The sequence below is a fragment of the Benincasa hispida genome, chromosome 8 (assembly GCF_009727055.1).
Source record: "Benincasa hispida cultivar B227 chromosome 8, ASM972705v1, whole genome shotgun sequence".
NCBI classification, from domain to species: Eukaryota; Viridiplantae; Streptophyta; class Magnoliopsida; order Cucurbitales; family Cucurbitaceae; genus Benincasa; species Benincasa hispida.
In genome coordinates this window covers 53,085,005-53,100,146 of record NC_052356.1, presented here as the reverse complement: position 1 = coordinate 53,100,146, position 15,142 = coordinate 53,085,005, and the positions used below count along the sequence as shown (strand labels likewise).

General features: G+C 32.7%; 2 protein-coding genes across 2 annotated transcripts; both read left to right on the top strand.

Annotated features, from left to right (window-relative positions):
* Positions 1 to 2,776: 2,776 nt before the first annotated feature.
* On the top strand, positions 2,777 to 6,908 carry LOC120083447 (glucan endo-1,3-beta-glucosidase 1). The gene is made up of 4 exons (XM_039039215.1): positions 2,777 to 3,059; positions 3,138 to 4,442; positions 5,545 to 5,572; positions 6,500 to 6,908. Exons 1-4 carry the CDS (start codon positions 2,996 to 2,998, stop codon positions 6,663 to 6,665), a joined length of 1,563 nt encoding a protein of 520 aa, XP_038895143.1. The 5' UTR covers positions 2,777 to 2,995; the 3' UTR covers positions 6,666 to 6,908.
* A 4,362-nt stretch (positions 6,909 to 11,270) lies between these two features.
* Positions 11,271 to 14,333, top strand: LOC120082628 (tyrosyl-DNA phosphodiesterase 2). Its single transcript, XM_039037881.1, has 4 exons — positions 11,271 to 11,863; positions 11,965 to 12,110; positions 12,194 to 12,301; positions 13,563 to 14,333. Exons 1-4 carry the CDS (start codon positions 11,341 to 11,343, stop codon positions 14,145 to 14,147), a joined length of 1,362 nt encoding a protein of 453 aa, XP_038893809.1. The 5' UTR covers positions 11,271 to 11,340; the 3' UTR covers positions 14,148 to 14,333.
* The last annotated feature ends 809 nt before the right edge of the window (positions 14,334 to 15,142 follow it).

Sequence of the window (15,142 nt, the reverse complement as noted above, 5' to 3'; positions counted from 1 at the left end):
AATTAACCTCTTAATCACTTACTTAAATAGGAAAATGGAGATCCGTATTTCACAATTATACACAAAACAATTATGAACAAAATTTTTTTAAAAAAATGGTAAATTTGTCCAAAAAAAAGTACAAATAGCCTTCATTGAAAAAATACAAAAGAAAAGACATTTTTGAAAAATAAGATCCAAAGATGATTATTTATGTAAAAATCTCTTATTAAAATCTTAGCAGCAACTAGTTATTATTATTATGCAAATCAAGAGTTTTGCCGAGAGTGAGGAAAAGTAGAAAGAAAAATACACTTCATATAGTTACATGTTTCAACCCTTCTTTGGAAGTTGATTTGTTGTACAATGGAACTAAAATTTTGATAACGTGTTTTTTGATACGAAGGTCTTCAATCTAGACAATAGAGGTCTCTTTTTGAGCTACCACAATTAGATTATAGTGGATAATTGGTTCTCCTCAAGTAAAACCTTTTTAAATTTATTCTTCTCTATTAATGTTGCCGCTTGTTGTCGAGATTTGTTAATCTTGAGATATCTATTTTGTATGCCTATAATTGTGAGTAGAGAGAACTCGTTATAACCCATTATTGATTATAGTAGAGATTTTGACGTCGATAGGAAGTTTTCTAATTCTTACATTTGAAGAGATTTTTCTAGCTTAAAATTGTCTGTGTCCTATGCTTGATAAAAGGAAAGAAGAAAAGGCATGGTCAGGTGGGTGAACCACAATATTTACTCGAAACCTTACGTTTATTTATTTGAAGTAGAAGAAGAAGAGAAATGTTTGTATAATTCCCACCTCTTTTTGCCTAATTATTTGACCAATACAATACTATATTTAAGCGGCCTTTTTTGGTTTATAATGACTGACGACCACCAAACACAAAGCCTGCTTACTGTCATTGAAAATAAAGAATTGAGTTTATAGTTCAAGATGCTATGCCTTTTTAGCAAAAGGGATCCAATGCCTTTTTTTTCTGCCACTCCACTTGTTGAAGAAACTTCATCTTCAAACCCAACCTTTGATTTTCATGGCTTATATATTATTAATTACTATTTTCCTCGACTTTTTCTATGTCATGTCCTCTCCTTTGTCTTCTTTCTGCTATTTTCTCTGTGTTTTGTTCATGGTCTAAGAGCAGAGAGTCACGTGATTCTATTTCAAGCGCTCGTGACTCTCTGTTTTGTAGAAGGTACATAGTTGGGTGTTCATGTCTGTCCTTTTTTAGTATACAAACCTTTGGCTTTCTTAGGCCAAAAACCTTGCCTTTCTTATCATATTTGAATGAACAATGACATATTACCTTCCCATCCCATTATTATAACCATTTTTAATTTTTTTTTACTATAAACAGTACATTCTAAACAAACTTAATTTTATTATTATTATTATTTTGCTTTGGTTCCTTGATTTTTGTTTCAATTACACTTTTATCCCTAAATTTGTATTTTAATTTCCATTTCATCCTAAGTTTTAAAAGGATTTTGACACTAGTGTTTTGGACAAGTATTTTACGCTTTTTCCCTTGAGTTCTTACTAAAGTTTATTTTATGTTATTTGAAATTAATTTAAAATATTTATAAATTTTTAATTAATCAGTTTAGTTCTTTTAAATTAATTGAAGGAAGATTTTCAAAAATAGAAAAATAAAAAAAATTATGTACACAAAATATCAATATTTTAATATTTTTTTTATAGATACGGATAGAAGTGTATCGGTGATGTAAATGGATAGAAGTTTATCACTGATGTATCTATCGGTGTTTTTTTTCTATTTTTGTAAATAGTTTGACATTTTTTCTATTTGAGAAAATTTTCCTTAATTTGATGGACATTAATACTAAGAATTGAAAAGATTGAAATTTAATATTTAATGAAAAATCAAGGTAGTTTTAATAACCAAATTAAAACAAAACTCAAAACTTAAAAGTAAAATGTTATTTTCAAACTTAGGACTAAACAAAAATTAGACTCAAAATTCAAAGGTAAAAGTGTAACATGTTGAAGCTTACATGTTAGAAATTTTTCTAGTACTATGATATTGGTGGTATGAAAATTTACCTTCGTTCATTATTTGTCCAATAGTAGCAGTTAAAAATTAAATAGAACCTACGAAAAAATGGGTCAAAATGAGGTAAGTTCTACGATAATTGACATGGTCTTTTTTTTAAAAGTTATATTTCTTATCCTATAATTATTGAATAATATATCAACTAATGACACGGAAAATTATGAAATAGAGTGTGGGACAGTAGCATAATGCTAAAATAATTTATTTTTCCTAACAAAAAAGTATATTTTCTTTATTTTAACTTTTGGGAAGTATTAAATTTTGGAGTTAATTAAGCCCAGTGAATTAGGTAAAAGACATGTTTAAAAATCACGCGCCATAAATAAAAACAAAACACAGCAGGAGTTGGGAAGTGTTAAGTGTAACGTCTCTTTGTTTGGTGTAAGAGACAGCCTGTTTTTCCTCAACAGCAATCTAACAATGTCTAGAACGGACACTTTTTTCGAATCCCTTGTGAATTTACAATACTGTCCCCAACACACAGTTTAAACTTCCGAAAGAGTCCTCCCTTTTTCCTTTAACCCTTTTTTGCCCAACCATCGTGCGACACAGGAAAGGAATCAACAAAGCCAGCGCAAGAATACCCTAAAACTTAACCATTAAGTCCACCAAAAAGGACATTGGCCCACGAGGGTGTTTTTGTAAATTAACATGTTTCTTTGTAATTTCTGTAGTAAGCCCCCATTTAATCAAAATCAACGTCAATTCAATTCCATTCCATTCCATTCCATGGAGTCTTCTCTTTGGCTTTGCAATTTGTTGATTGTTTTTGGTCAACTACTCAGACCCAGAAGAGGAAACCGACATAATGAGTACAGGGGAAAGAATTGATAAACACTAGATAATGCAAGGATTTGTAGCTGAAACAGAGGCCCAGAATGACGTAGTAACTGAGTTCAACCTTCATCTTCATCCTCATTTCAATGGCAGATTCTAAGTTTTCTCTGTTCTTTCTCTTCCTTTTTGTGTTTCTCACTGTTTCGGAAGGTACGGACATGAAAATCTTCTAAGTTGTAAAAGTTTGTCTTCTTGTTCTCATCTTTCTCTCTTTTGGGGTTTTTGCAGGTAAATTTCCGCCATTGATTAAGGGGGAGAAGGTGCAGAAAGACGATAAGCAGCCATTTATTGGGGTTAATATTGGGAGTGACGTGTCGAATCTATTATCGCCTTCAGACTTGGTTTCTTTCTTGCATTTTCAGAAAATTACTCACATTAGGCTTTACGATACGAACCCTGATATTCTCAAAGCCCTAAGCGGGTCGAAAATTCGAGTCATAATCAGTGTACCCAACAACCAACTTCTTGCAATTGGGTTTTCGAATACCACCGCCGCCGCATGGATCGACCGGAATGTGGTGGCGTACTACCCTCAGACACTAATTTCCGGCATTTCCGTCGGCGATGAGGTTTTAACCACTATCCCCTCTGCTTCCCCTTTGTTACTTCCTGCTATTGAATCCCTTTACAATGCCCTAGTTGCTGCAAATCTTCATACCCAAATCACCGTTTCCACTCCACACGCGGCTTCGATTATTCTCGACCCATTTCCGCCATCGCAGGCTTTCTTCAACCAAAGCCTGGTTCAGTTCATACTTCCTCTGCTTCAGTTCCTTTCGAGAACTGGGTCGCCATTGATGATGAATTTTTACCCTTATTATGTTTTTATGCAAAACAAAGGAGTTGTTCCTCTTGATAATGCGTTATTCAAGCCCTTGGTTCCATCTAAAGAAATGGTCGATCCCAATACTCTGCTTCATTACACCAATGTCCTCGACGCCATGATTGACTCTGCTTATTTCTCGATGAAGAATCTCAATATCACAGACGTTATGGTTCTCGTTACTGAAAGTGGGTGGCCTTCGAAGGGCGATTCGAAAGAGCCGTACGCCACAATCAACAACGCCGACAATTTCAATTCGAATCTAATAAAGCATATTCTTGACCGGAGTGGAACCCCATTTCACCCTGAAATCACTTCAAGTGTGTATATCTATGAGCTGTTCAATGAGGATTTACGGTCTCCGCCGTTGTCGGAGGCGAATTGGGGGCTGTTTTACGGCAACTCCACGCCGGTTTATTTGCTTCATGTATCAGGAAGTGGGACGTTTTTGGCTAATGATACGACGAATCAGACTTATTGTATTGCCATGGATGAGTTTGATGCAAAGACATTGCAAACGGCTTTAGATTGGGCTTGTGGACCTGGAAAAGCTAATTGTACAGAGATTCTGCCTGGTGAGGTTTGTTATCAGCCTAATAATGTGAAAAATCATGCTTCTTATGCATTTGATAGCTATTACCAGAAAGAAGGGAAAACTGCTGGATCTTGTGATTTCAAGGGTCTGGCTATGATCACCACCACTGACCCAAGTAAGTTTTTCTTCATCTCTTTATCTTAAATTTCAATGAAGATTGGTTTCTGGGTCGCTATTGTTTCGCTTAATTTACTCTGGGATGTGTGCCTTTTTTTAAGTAAATTTGTGTCACACCTGCCTCAAATTACCCTACTAGTCCCAGATTATCTCACTGAATCTAGTCCTATTGTCGTTACAGCGCACCCTAAGTTTAGGAAGGTAACCTTAGACGGAATGTGGCATTTTTTAACCATGAGACCATTAGCACAAGGCTCTACTGTCGTCACTGCTGAAAGTCTTGCTAGGTAATCTGGGCGGGGTGGGGTGTGACATTTGATATTGCCCTAAGTTCAATAAGATAATCTGAGATAGAGTGTGACACTTTAACATTAGCACAAGACACTATTATTGTCACAGTTCGTTTGAAGTCTGGTTAGGTGATCTAGGCGGGGTGGGATGTGTTATTTGATATTGCCCAAAGTTCAATAAGATAATCTAAGACGGGATGTGAAACCGTTGGCACAAGACCTTACTGTCGTCATAGCTCGTCTTAAGTCTTGCCAGGTAATCTGAAGAGAGTGGAATGTGACATTTCATATTCAACTCATTAGTACAACACAATTATGTAATTTCCTCTCCATATCTATCAGAAAGGGAAGAGATCTTGAAATCTTGGTAGCATACAAGCTATATCAGACAGGGAAGAGATCTTGAAATCTTGGTAACATACAAGTAAAAGGCAACAAATCATGGTCTTCTTTGGTAAAATCAAAATCAAAATCACACAGGATATAAAGTGGATAGACATTATACTATATTCTAGAAATGTGAGGTATGATTCACTTTTATGATGCAGTCCTTCTCCCTCTTTTTGTTTATTTGTGGATCTTTTGCTTGTGGGGGTGGGTGGTTTGTATTTTTCCATTGCATAGTGGTTCTTGCCCCCAGCATCATTATGAAAGATTCCCAATCCAGGCCCTAGATTTGTAGGTAATTGCCTTAGATTTTTGGGGCAACATGGGCTCCCCATATTCAGTTTGTGGTACTGTTACTTTATGGTGTGCCCTGTGATTTGTGAATGCTTCACTAACTTGTGGGAAATGTGTTTGTTTTTGCAGGTCATGGGAGCTGTATATTTCCTGGAAGGTAATAATAGATAGACCAAAGCTCTGTCTTTTTTTATCAATTCTCAAGATCATTTGCATCTTTCTTTTAAGTACAAAAGTCAAATTTTTAAAAACTATTTGTTTAGGTCCGTTTGGTAATCATTTTGTTTTTTTTAAAAAAAAATTAAGCCTATTGGATGACTTTCACCTCCAAATTTCATTTTTTGTTATCTACTTTTTACCAACGGTTCAAAAAACCAAACCAAATTTTGAGTATTAGAAAAATTAGCTTCCAAAAAAGTTGTTTGTGTTTTTGGAATTTATCTTAAGAATTTAACCATTATAGTTAGAAAGATGCAAATTATTGTTAGAAATGTGGATTAAGTAGGTTTAATTTTCAAAAACAAAAACAAAAAACCAAATGATTACCAAACAGGATCTTAGTTTTCAAAATTTTGACTTGGTTTGTTGAAAACATTTGGAAGTAGTAGATAACAAATCAAGAAATTTAGAGGTAGATAGAGTCTTTATAGGCTTAGTTTTCAAAAACAACAAACTAAAAATCAAGGTCTTGTTTGGTAATCATTTCGTTTTTTTTTAAATTTAAGACTATTATCTTTCCATTTTTTTACAATAATTTGTATTTTTCTTAAATACAATAGATGAATTCCTAGCCAAATTTTACATAAAAACAAATTTTTAAAAACTATTATTTTTAATTTTCAAAATTTGACTTAGTTTTTAAATCATTGGTAAAAAAATGGATAACAAAGGAATAAATTTAGATGTGGAAGAAGTATTTATAGGTTTAATTTTTTAAATAACAAACTAAAAATCGAATGGTTATCAAATGAGCTTCAAATGATTACCAAACAGGTCAAAAAAAATTAATTAAAAAAAAAAAAAAAAACTGGTTGCTTGTTTTGGTTGTGGGTTTCATGCAAGTATTATGGGTTTGTTTTTGCAGTAAGAAAGTTAAAAATAATACTAAAGAGAGAGTGAACTCAACACAAATCCCTCAAGCCAGTGGAGTGGCAGCTCAGAGATTGAAATTGATGAGTGGAATATTGGAGAAAGGACCCCATACTTTTTTGCTTGCAGTTTTCTCATTCTTTCTCTTCTCACTCCTTTGATGGCTCCATGGTGGGGGGAGGCTGATGTAGAAAATAATTATTATTATTAAAAAAAAAAAAAAAGGGCTTTATATATTATATATTTATATATTTATTTTTGAAATGTAATATTTTTATGAAGGGGTAGAGTTGAAATTCATTTTGGGAGATTCTTGGAAAGGCCTCTTTCTTTCCTTTTGGTAGATTCAGGATTTTGTTTATTCAAATTGTCAACATAAAAATGGGAAGTTGAAATTTTCATAAGCTACTTTCTTTCCCTTCTTTACTCTAATTACTAAAGTGTTTTTGTTGAATATGACCTAAAATTAGCTACTTTCTTTGTTTGAAGGTTAAGAGAGAGATAACAATTGTTTAGCTTTGAATCTTTTGTTTGGTTTATGTACTTTTGATTTGATTTCATTCTTTTAAAATGGTACTATTACATTCAAAACCAGGTCAGAATTACATCACATCCTCATACAGACTAATTAGTTCCTATACTTTACTCCTTCAATCTTATTTTTTATTAAAATTAGTTAAACGTAAGCCTTTTTTTTGGAACCTCATGATTTTGAAAATTTTCAATTCATAATGAATTCCATTGTTCGGTACCGTAGGAAGTAGAATGATTTTAAATTCTATTTTACTTAAAAAAAAATTCTTAACTAAAATATTTGAATTTTGCAAGATTTTATAGGATTTGAAAGTAAATTACTTAATTAGTTAACTTTGTTAAATTCTAATTTTCAATTAATACATCATAGTTAAAAACCTATATTAGTAAATTCTTAACTCTCTCTTTTTTTTATTATCATCCAATACAAAATTTTAAATATATTTATTTCATATATTTTCCGTTCCAAATAAAGTAATTAATTTAAAATCATTTCTTAAATTTTCTTGAATTGAAACAAATGGTAAATAAAGTGTTAATAGAGATTTTTGTTTTAATAAAAATGGTCGAATATGACTTTTAGTCCAAAACTTTTATAAAATAACAATTTAGTCTATGTAGTTTGATTTATAACAATTTATTTCATGTATTTTCAAATTTGTAATAATTTAGTCTTTATATTCTTTATTTTGTAATAATTTAGTTCTTGAACTTTATTATGTAACAATTAGTCATTGTATTTTAAAATTTATAACGATTTGTTTCCTATAATTGAAATTAATGTTAAGATTTAATTAGATTTACAGTATAAATAAATCGATAAATTAATTAGAGACCCAATATTTTTATAAAGTATAAAAGGCTACATCGTGAAACAGCAAAAATTGATATTCAATTTTGATGATTTTTTTAACATTAGAAACTAAATTATTATTAATTTGAAAGTACATAATTTTTTTTTTCCCTGCAAGAATAATATGGTGTTTATTACTTAGGAAATGTTTGACGTACTAAAGAAGCCATTTTTATGCACATTCCGATCCCACTCGGTTGACTAAATGGAATCTTAGTTGAAATCGAAAAAATAAATTAATAAAATTAGAAGTCAATTTTTTGGATATATTTACTGGTTTTGTTCAGTTGGATCTTGTTTGACTAAAGGACGGATTTGGTTAAATAAAAATTAGGTTAAATTATACAAAATGTTCTTAGACTATGTAGTGTGTTAAAAATACATTAAACTTTTAAAAGTTTGAAAAATACTCTTTAACTTTCAAAAAGAGTTCAAAGATACCCTAACGTTAGTTTTAAATGGAAACTATTAATGGTTTGTTTAAAAAAGATCCATGAACTTTCAAAAGTTTCAAAAATACCCTTAATTTTTAAAAAAAAGTTTAAAAATACTCTCATTGTTAATACATGAATAGAAACCGTTAATACCTTGTTGCATAAATACCTATAAACTTTCAAATTTTGTATTAGTACCCTTACTTAAAAAAAATTAAAAATGCTCTAACCGTTTCTCTACACCTCATCACCTCTTCCCATTTCTTTCTCTCCCCTAATTCAATATATGACCTATTACTTCTTGTTTTCTCTTTTTTTTTTCCCCTCCTCTTTTACTATATTGCTTGTTAACTGTTTAATCTTTTGTTTATCTCATTAAAAAAAATTTGCCCATGTTGTGTTGTATGTCCTAAAATTCGCAGTTTGTAAAATTAAACATATTCTATTTGCAATAAAGAAGTTAGTGAGTTTTATTCAATAAAACTGTTATTGAATTGTAACTTGCGCTTGTAAAAACTAAATCCAATAAACTAAGATCCATGGTTATTATATAAGTACTTAAAATTTATGTAGAGACATAAGAATGGATCAAGTTCGAGTAGATAGTCAAAATGGTCTATAGTATATGGATAAGGTTGGGTACCTATTCTAAAAACACTATTGGATACGACTCACTTTGTATTTATTACAAATAACGTGATCCTGAATCGTTCATGTGGAGACATGCAAGTGGAGGCTTCCTACGCAAAGACTTTGTATAAGTCCAGATCGAGAAATAAGTCACTATTACTTTATAACGTTATATTACAGTTTAAGATTGACTATTTGAAAGCGATGATCTAAGTATCTTGAACTAATTATGAACTCCTATTTATTCAGAATTATCCTTAGATTAGCATGGGTGAGAATTGACCCAACAGTGTCGGCTCAATAAGCCTCTCATTTCAAGGGTAGAACCGGATAGATAGCTAGGACCATAAAGTGTAAGATAGAATTTACTCCTACCCATTTTATGGTAGAGAGGTTGTTCCCTTAAGTACTTATTCCGGGTCTTGAACAATGGGCCCTATCCTCTTATTGGCCTGAAACGGACTCGGTTTGGTGATTGGATCATAAACCAATGGTTCTGTTAAAGGATTAATGGGACTTAAGGAGCAAAATGTAATCTCGGGGTAAAACAGTTTTTGACCCAGCTATTATTACGAACAACTTGTGAAGGGTCGAGTTACTAATTATGGTTAAATCAAGTGGGCAGGAATATATTTACAGTAATGGGAGTGCAACTACTGAGCTTTAGTGGAATGACCTAAAAGTTTAGTCAATTAATTTTGGATCGTTGGAGTCCATGATTTTTAGGTCTATTAGATCCCTAATAGCTCACAAATGAACTAAACCTTAAAATAGTGTGAAACATTCGAATTAAGAGAATCAGTAATTATATACGATAATTAAACATTTAACTATTAAATTAAACGAAATTGAAGAATTGGATAATGTTTAAATTTGATTTAAATATTAATTACATCAATAGGGATTTATGATTGAGGAATTGGTGTTTAATTAATTTAATATTTGATATTAAATTAATTAAATTATCTAATTAATTGTTTGAATTAATTTTATTTAAAGTTGAAAATTTGAATTTTATGAAAATTCAAATAATAAGTTCCATTTTTGTTTTAATTTAAGTTTTGAAAATTTAAATTAAAAATTTAGAAATTGAATTGAAAAATCAATTAATTTGAATTTTGGATTTCAAATTTGAAAATTGGTTTTAAATCCATTTATTTCATAGTAGATTTTTCCCACTATGGACCTAAAATTGTCACTATAGCTTGACATATTTGGTGTCAAGATGTCATGAAATCAGATTGCATGAGGTAGTTGAATAAAACAGATCAATTGCTAAGATTGAAGGACATGCAACAAGTAACTTTTCTGTTTTTGAGTTGAAGAAGAGTTCTTCAACATTTGAACACAAAAACCATACCCTCTATCAAATATTCTCAAAATTCAACTCATTTTGGTATCCACCTTCCAACCTAAGGTCCTAGAGAACAGTAGAGAAAATCAAGTGGTGGTCTAGATCTTGTTGGAGAGGTGATTCAAATTAGGATTGAAGGAAAGAAGAATTCTTCAAAGGTATAATTACTAAAATCCTATTTTCTTTATTATGACCATGCTTGCTAGATTACTAAAATTGATGGAATTAAAGTACTTAAGATCTTAATTGCTTCGCTTGTTGATTGTCAACACCATCACCCCCTTCGATTAAGGTATATGGATTATAATAACAAGAAAGACAACAACGGAAGCACCAATGGGACCTTAGGATTTATATGTTTCAAGATTATATGTTAGTAGTTGAGTGTATGTTAATAGACAAATACGTTATTTTTTTTTTGGGTATGTTTTAAGGGAGATTTTTATTTTTGGAGTTTTGTAGGATTTTATGCTTTACCTTGAAGTTTATATCTTATTGTGATAAAATGAAGTAAGAATTGGACAAATGAAAGAAAAATGAGAGTATTTATATGAAAAAGAGGATATTTATTTAATTTGTTTTAGGTTTTTCTCGAATTCAAGAAAACTTCAAACAGAGTGATCACTATACTAACAGTAGAAACATTTTTAAACTTTCTTTTTTACAATGCTAAGAGTATTAATGCAACTTTTATAAGATCAAGGATATTTGAAATGAGTATTAACGATTTGTGCTTATATATTGACAGTAAAGGTATTTTTGAACTTTTTGACCGTTCAAAGGTATTTTTGAAATAAAAAATTTTCAAACCAAAACTAACAACGGACCTATTTTTGAACTATTCTTTTAAGATGTAAGAATATTTTTAAATTTTTTTTAAAGTTTAAAGATATTTTTGAAACACGTCAATTTCGAAGTTGATTTTCTCCCTCGTATGAAACGATAAGTCGTTCGAGCGTCGACTTGTTTCATGTAGATTGAAACGACTACCAAGTGGGAGCTCGAAGCGGCAAAACTCGAGCAAATCGTTAATGTTTCAAACAGGAGCATCTTCTTCTTCAAAATCTCTTCTCTCAATCAGCTTCTTTCTTCTTCATCGCACTGTTGAAAATCGTCGAACATTTCTCAATTTCTCTCTGCCAATGTCTAGTTGGTCCTGCAAAAAATGCACCTTCCTAAACCCATCCTCTCAAAAGGAAGCCTGCAAAATCTGTCTATCGCCTCCATCTCCACCCCCATCTTCTTCTCCTTCTTCTTCGACAATCCCTAAATGGTCCTGCAAGGCCTGCACATTTCTCAACCCATTTAAGAATTCCGATTGCGAACTCTGTGGTACTAGGGCTCCGGCCCTCTCGCTTTCGAGTTTCAAGGATTTGATTGGTATAAGTGAAGATGCGAATGCCGATTCTTCTATCGGGTCTGTGTTCTTTCCGTTGCAGCCCTGCAAGAAAAGAAAAATGGACGATCCTGTTCCTGTGGAGGCCAATGACGATTTCGCTGAATTAAGCGCATTTCGGGGCACTAGGACATCGACGAACACTGTTGTTGAAATGGGTTAGTTTTATTGTTCCCAATTTGTCTGCTAATGTTATTGTTTCTTCAAGTACAATATGGTTTTGAAGTTGGATTAATGGGTGATGGGTGATGGGTGACAGGGGATTCTAGTTCTAGGGCAAGCTTGAAATCGATTAAGATTATGACTTACAATGTTTGGTTTCGAGAAGATTTGGAGTTGCGTAATAGAATGAGAGCCCTTGGACAACTTATCCAGCGGCATTCACCAGATGTTATTTGTTTTCAGGTTTTTCATCCTCAGTTTACTTGGTCTGTGTTTCTAGAATTCAGTTTTGTGTTATATTATTTCATATCTATGTTGTGCTGCAGGAAGTTACCCCAGCTATATATGACATCTTCCAGATTACCAACTGGTGGAAAGTTTATAGCTGCTCGGTTAAGAAAGATTCTCATTCAAGGGGATACTTTTGTATGTTGGTAAGCTTTTTGTTGCCTTCCTTGCTTGATCATTTTTCATTTCCTACATAACTAAATCATAATTGGACTCTGGGTCTGGGTTGGTTTTGGGAAGTAGAATTTTTATAATAGATATTTGGATATGTTTGATGACATTATGTCAAATTGTTTTCTCTATGACTCAAAGCAATGCGATAATGTCTGTACATTGACATTTCTCCTATCATTGAGAAAGTGTATACTGTTGTATATTTGAATTTGTGGAAGTAGTTCGGAATTTTTACCATTTTTTAGTGATGTTCTGGGAAATATTGTATTGAGACATGGTTATTCTTATTTGAGTGCTTTTTTGATCTTCTGAAGTCTGATATGTTTATGGATTGACTCATGACCTGACCACTAAACTGGTCTCAGTCAGATGATCTATTAGATTAATATTCACGAAACAACCATCAAGCTTGGAGAGATTTGAAAGTTGAAACACTTCTTTCCAAGAGCAAACTCTAGGCCAAAGCACAGACAGCACATGGGTAGCTGTTCTATAATATACACCCCCTCTACCAAACTTCTATCTTGTCTGTTATCGCTAAATTGGACCCACACATACAGACAACACATGGGACTTAACTTACAATTTAACTCAACATGCACTCACCACACTCACATATAACCAACTCTAATGATCTCTTACTACTATGCTGAAAGTTCCAAGAGTTTTTGACTCTTGGAGAGGGAAGAAAGAGTAATTTAACGAAAGAAAAAAAAAAAATTCGACGGATGGGTTGGTTTGGATGCACTTTCCCAAATATTGAATATAGTCTCCATAGTGATTTTTTGCTTCAATCCCAGTGTAAAGAAAGCATTCATTCCCCTTCTATATCTTGCATCTATAGCATTTTTGCCCTAGTGGATCTCTCTTTCATTTAATAAGAGCCTAGAATCTTGGGTTACTAATTGGTGGAATATCTTTCTCTTGGATGAAATGCTAATGGAATACCCAGAAACACAAAGACCGTTTATGGTCTAGCATTCAATACCAACCACTTTAAGCCCTTCTTAAAATCCAGAGTATGAGCTTAGGTTTTTGGTACTGTTGTTTCTTTTTTATGTATCTGTATCGTTTATAGATATCTCCTAATCTTATTCTCGCATTAGTTGTTTTGTAGTCTGCAGAGAGGTGGAAGATGGGTAGTGGCGAACCTGTTCTTACTCTAGTATTGTGCCTTTTTTTAATAGTTTTGCATCTTAAGCTGATAATATTATTCATCCTTTTAATGTGCAGTTGAGCAAATTGCCTGTGAAATCCTTCAGTTGTCAACCATTTCCCAATTCTATAATGGGGAGAGAACTCTGTATTGCCAATCTTGAAGTTCAAAAAGGCATTTCATTTACAGTTGCAACAAGCCATCTGGAGAGTCCTTGTCCTGCACCTCCAAAGTGGAATCAAATGTATAGCAAAGAGCGTGTCATTCAAGCCAAAGAAGCCATAGACTTTCTCAAGGAAACTCCTAATGTCATTTTCGGTGGAGACATGAACTGGGATGATAAGTTGGATGGTCGGTTTCCTTTTCCCGATGGCTGGATTGATGCTTGGGAAGAATTAAGGCCAGGCGAAAATGGTTGGACTTATGATACCAAATCAAACAAGATGTTATCTGGGAACCGTACGTTGCAAAAGCGTTTGGATCGATTTATTTGTAAATTACAAGATTTCAAGGTAAACTCCATTGTAATGATTGGGACCGAATCAATACCTGAATTATCATACACCAAGGAGAAGAAAGTGGGAAAAGATATGAAGACACTGGAGCTCCCTGTTTTCCCTAGTGATCATTATGGCTTGCTATTGTCAATTAGCAGCCTGTAATGTGAGGATTTTGTTCTAAGTTTTGTAGTCGAAGCCTGCTCTAATCGTTTTTTGTTCCTTTGCGGTGCTTCAACAATGCATGCTTTGACTTGCGATTTTGTATTTAGCTTAAAACAAAACAATGGGTTGGTTTAAGATTTTGTAATGGTACAGCATCAGGGTATCTACAATCGTATTCTAGATCTCGATCTGGTTTTTCCATGTTCTATCTCAGCATATTCTTGTTCAATAATTTGGTACAGAAACTATGTATTATTCGAAGGCAGCAAGATAAGGGAATTACACAGAGATTGGAAGGACTTTTCCCATTTTGAAAGATGGAAACTTGCCTAAGGAATGTGTGATATTTTGACCCGACACGATCACATGGGTCCTTACTCCAATTGCATGTGATTTTGTATTGTTAATAGATTAAAAGGAACTTTTGATTTTAGATTCTTGAAATTTGATGACAACTTGATTTTTTAACTTTTAGCTTGTAACGATTTAGTTTCTATACTTTTAAATTTTTAATAATTTAGATTAGGAGTATTTAAAAAATCCGGTAATCCGATCAACCCAGACTACTCAACCCACCCAACCCAAACCGTAAGAATTGGGTTGGGTTAAAAATGTTAAAAAATATTAAATTCAGATTGGGTCTGGGGTTAGCCCATTTCAGGGTCGGGTCAACCCGACCTGACTCGAATATATATAAAAGTTAAAAAAAAAAATCAAATTTAAAAAAAAAAACAGAACTAGTGACCCAACCCGAAAATTTTGGGTTGGGTTGGATTGAGTTGACCCTCCAATAAAAGAACTAATAGGGTTCATTATTAACCAATCTGAATTTTTGGGTTGGTCCACAAAAATCTTCCAATCTGACCCAATCCGAATTATGTAATCCCTAGTTTAGATCATGAATTTTGTTAAGTAACAATTTAGCCTCTTAACTTTACAACTTGAAAAGATTTAATCTTTATGTTGAAAATCATTTATCAACATTATCAATTTTT

What these genes read in the sequence shown, in the direction of transcription:
- LOC120082628 (XM_039037881.1), top strand. Translation starts at nt 11,341, where the DNA reads ATGTTTCAAACAGGAGCATCTTCTTCTTCAAAATCTCTTCTCTCAATC. An exon ending in GAACACTGTTGTTGAAATGG is followed by an intron (nt 11,864 to 11,964) that starts GTTAGTTTTATT and finishes GATGGGTGACAG; the next exon opens with GGGATTCTAGTTCTAGGGCA. An exon ending in CAGATGTTATTTGTTTTCAG is followed by an intron (nt 12,111 to 12,193) that starts GTTTTTCATCCT and finishes GTTGTGCTGCAG; the next exon opens with GAAGTTACCCCAGCTATATA.
- LOC120083447 (XM_039039215.1), top strand. Translation starts at nt 2,996, where the DNA reads ATGGCAGATTCTAAGTTTTCTCTGTTCTTTCTCTTCCTTTTTGTGTTT. An exon ending in GTTTCTCACTGTTTCGGAAG is followed by an intron (nt 3,060 to 3,137) that starts GTACGGACATGA and finishes GGGTTTTTGCAG; the next exon opens with GTAAATTTCCGCCATTGATT. An exon ending in GATCACCACCACTGACCCAA is followed by an intron (nt 4,443 to 5,544) that starts GTAAGTTTTTCT and finishes TTGTTTTTGCAG; the next exon opens with GTCATGGGAGCTGTATATTT.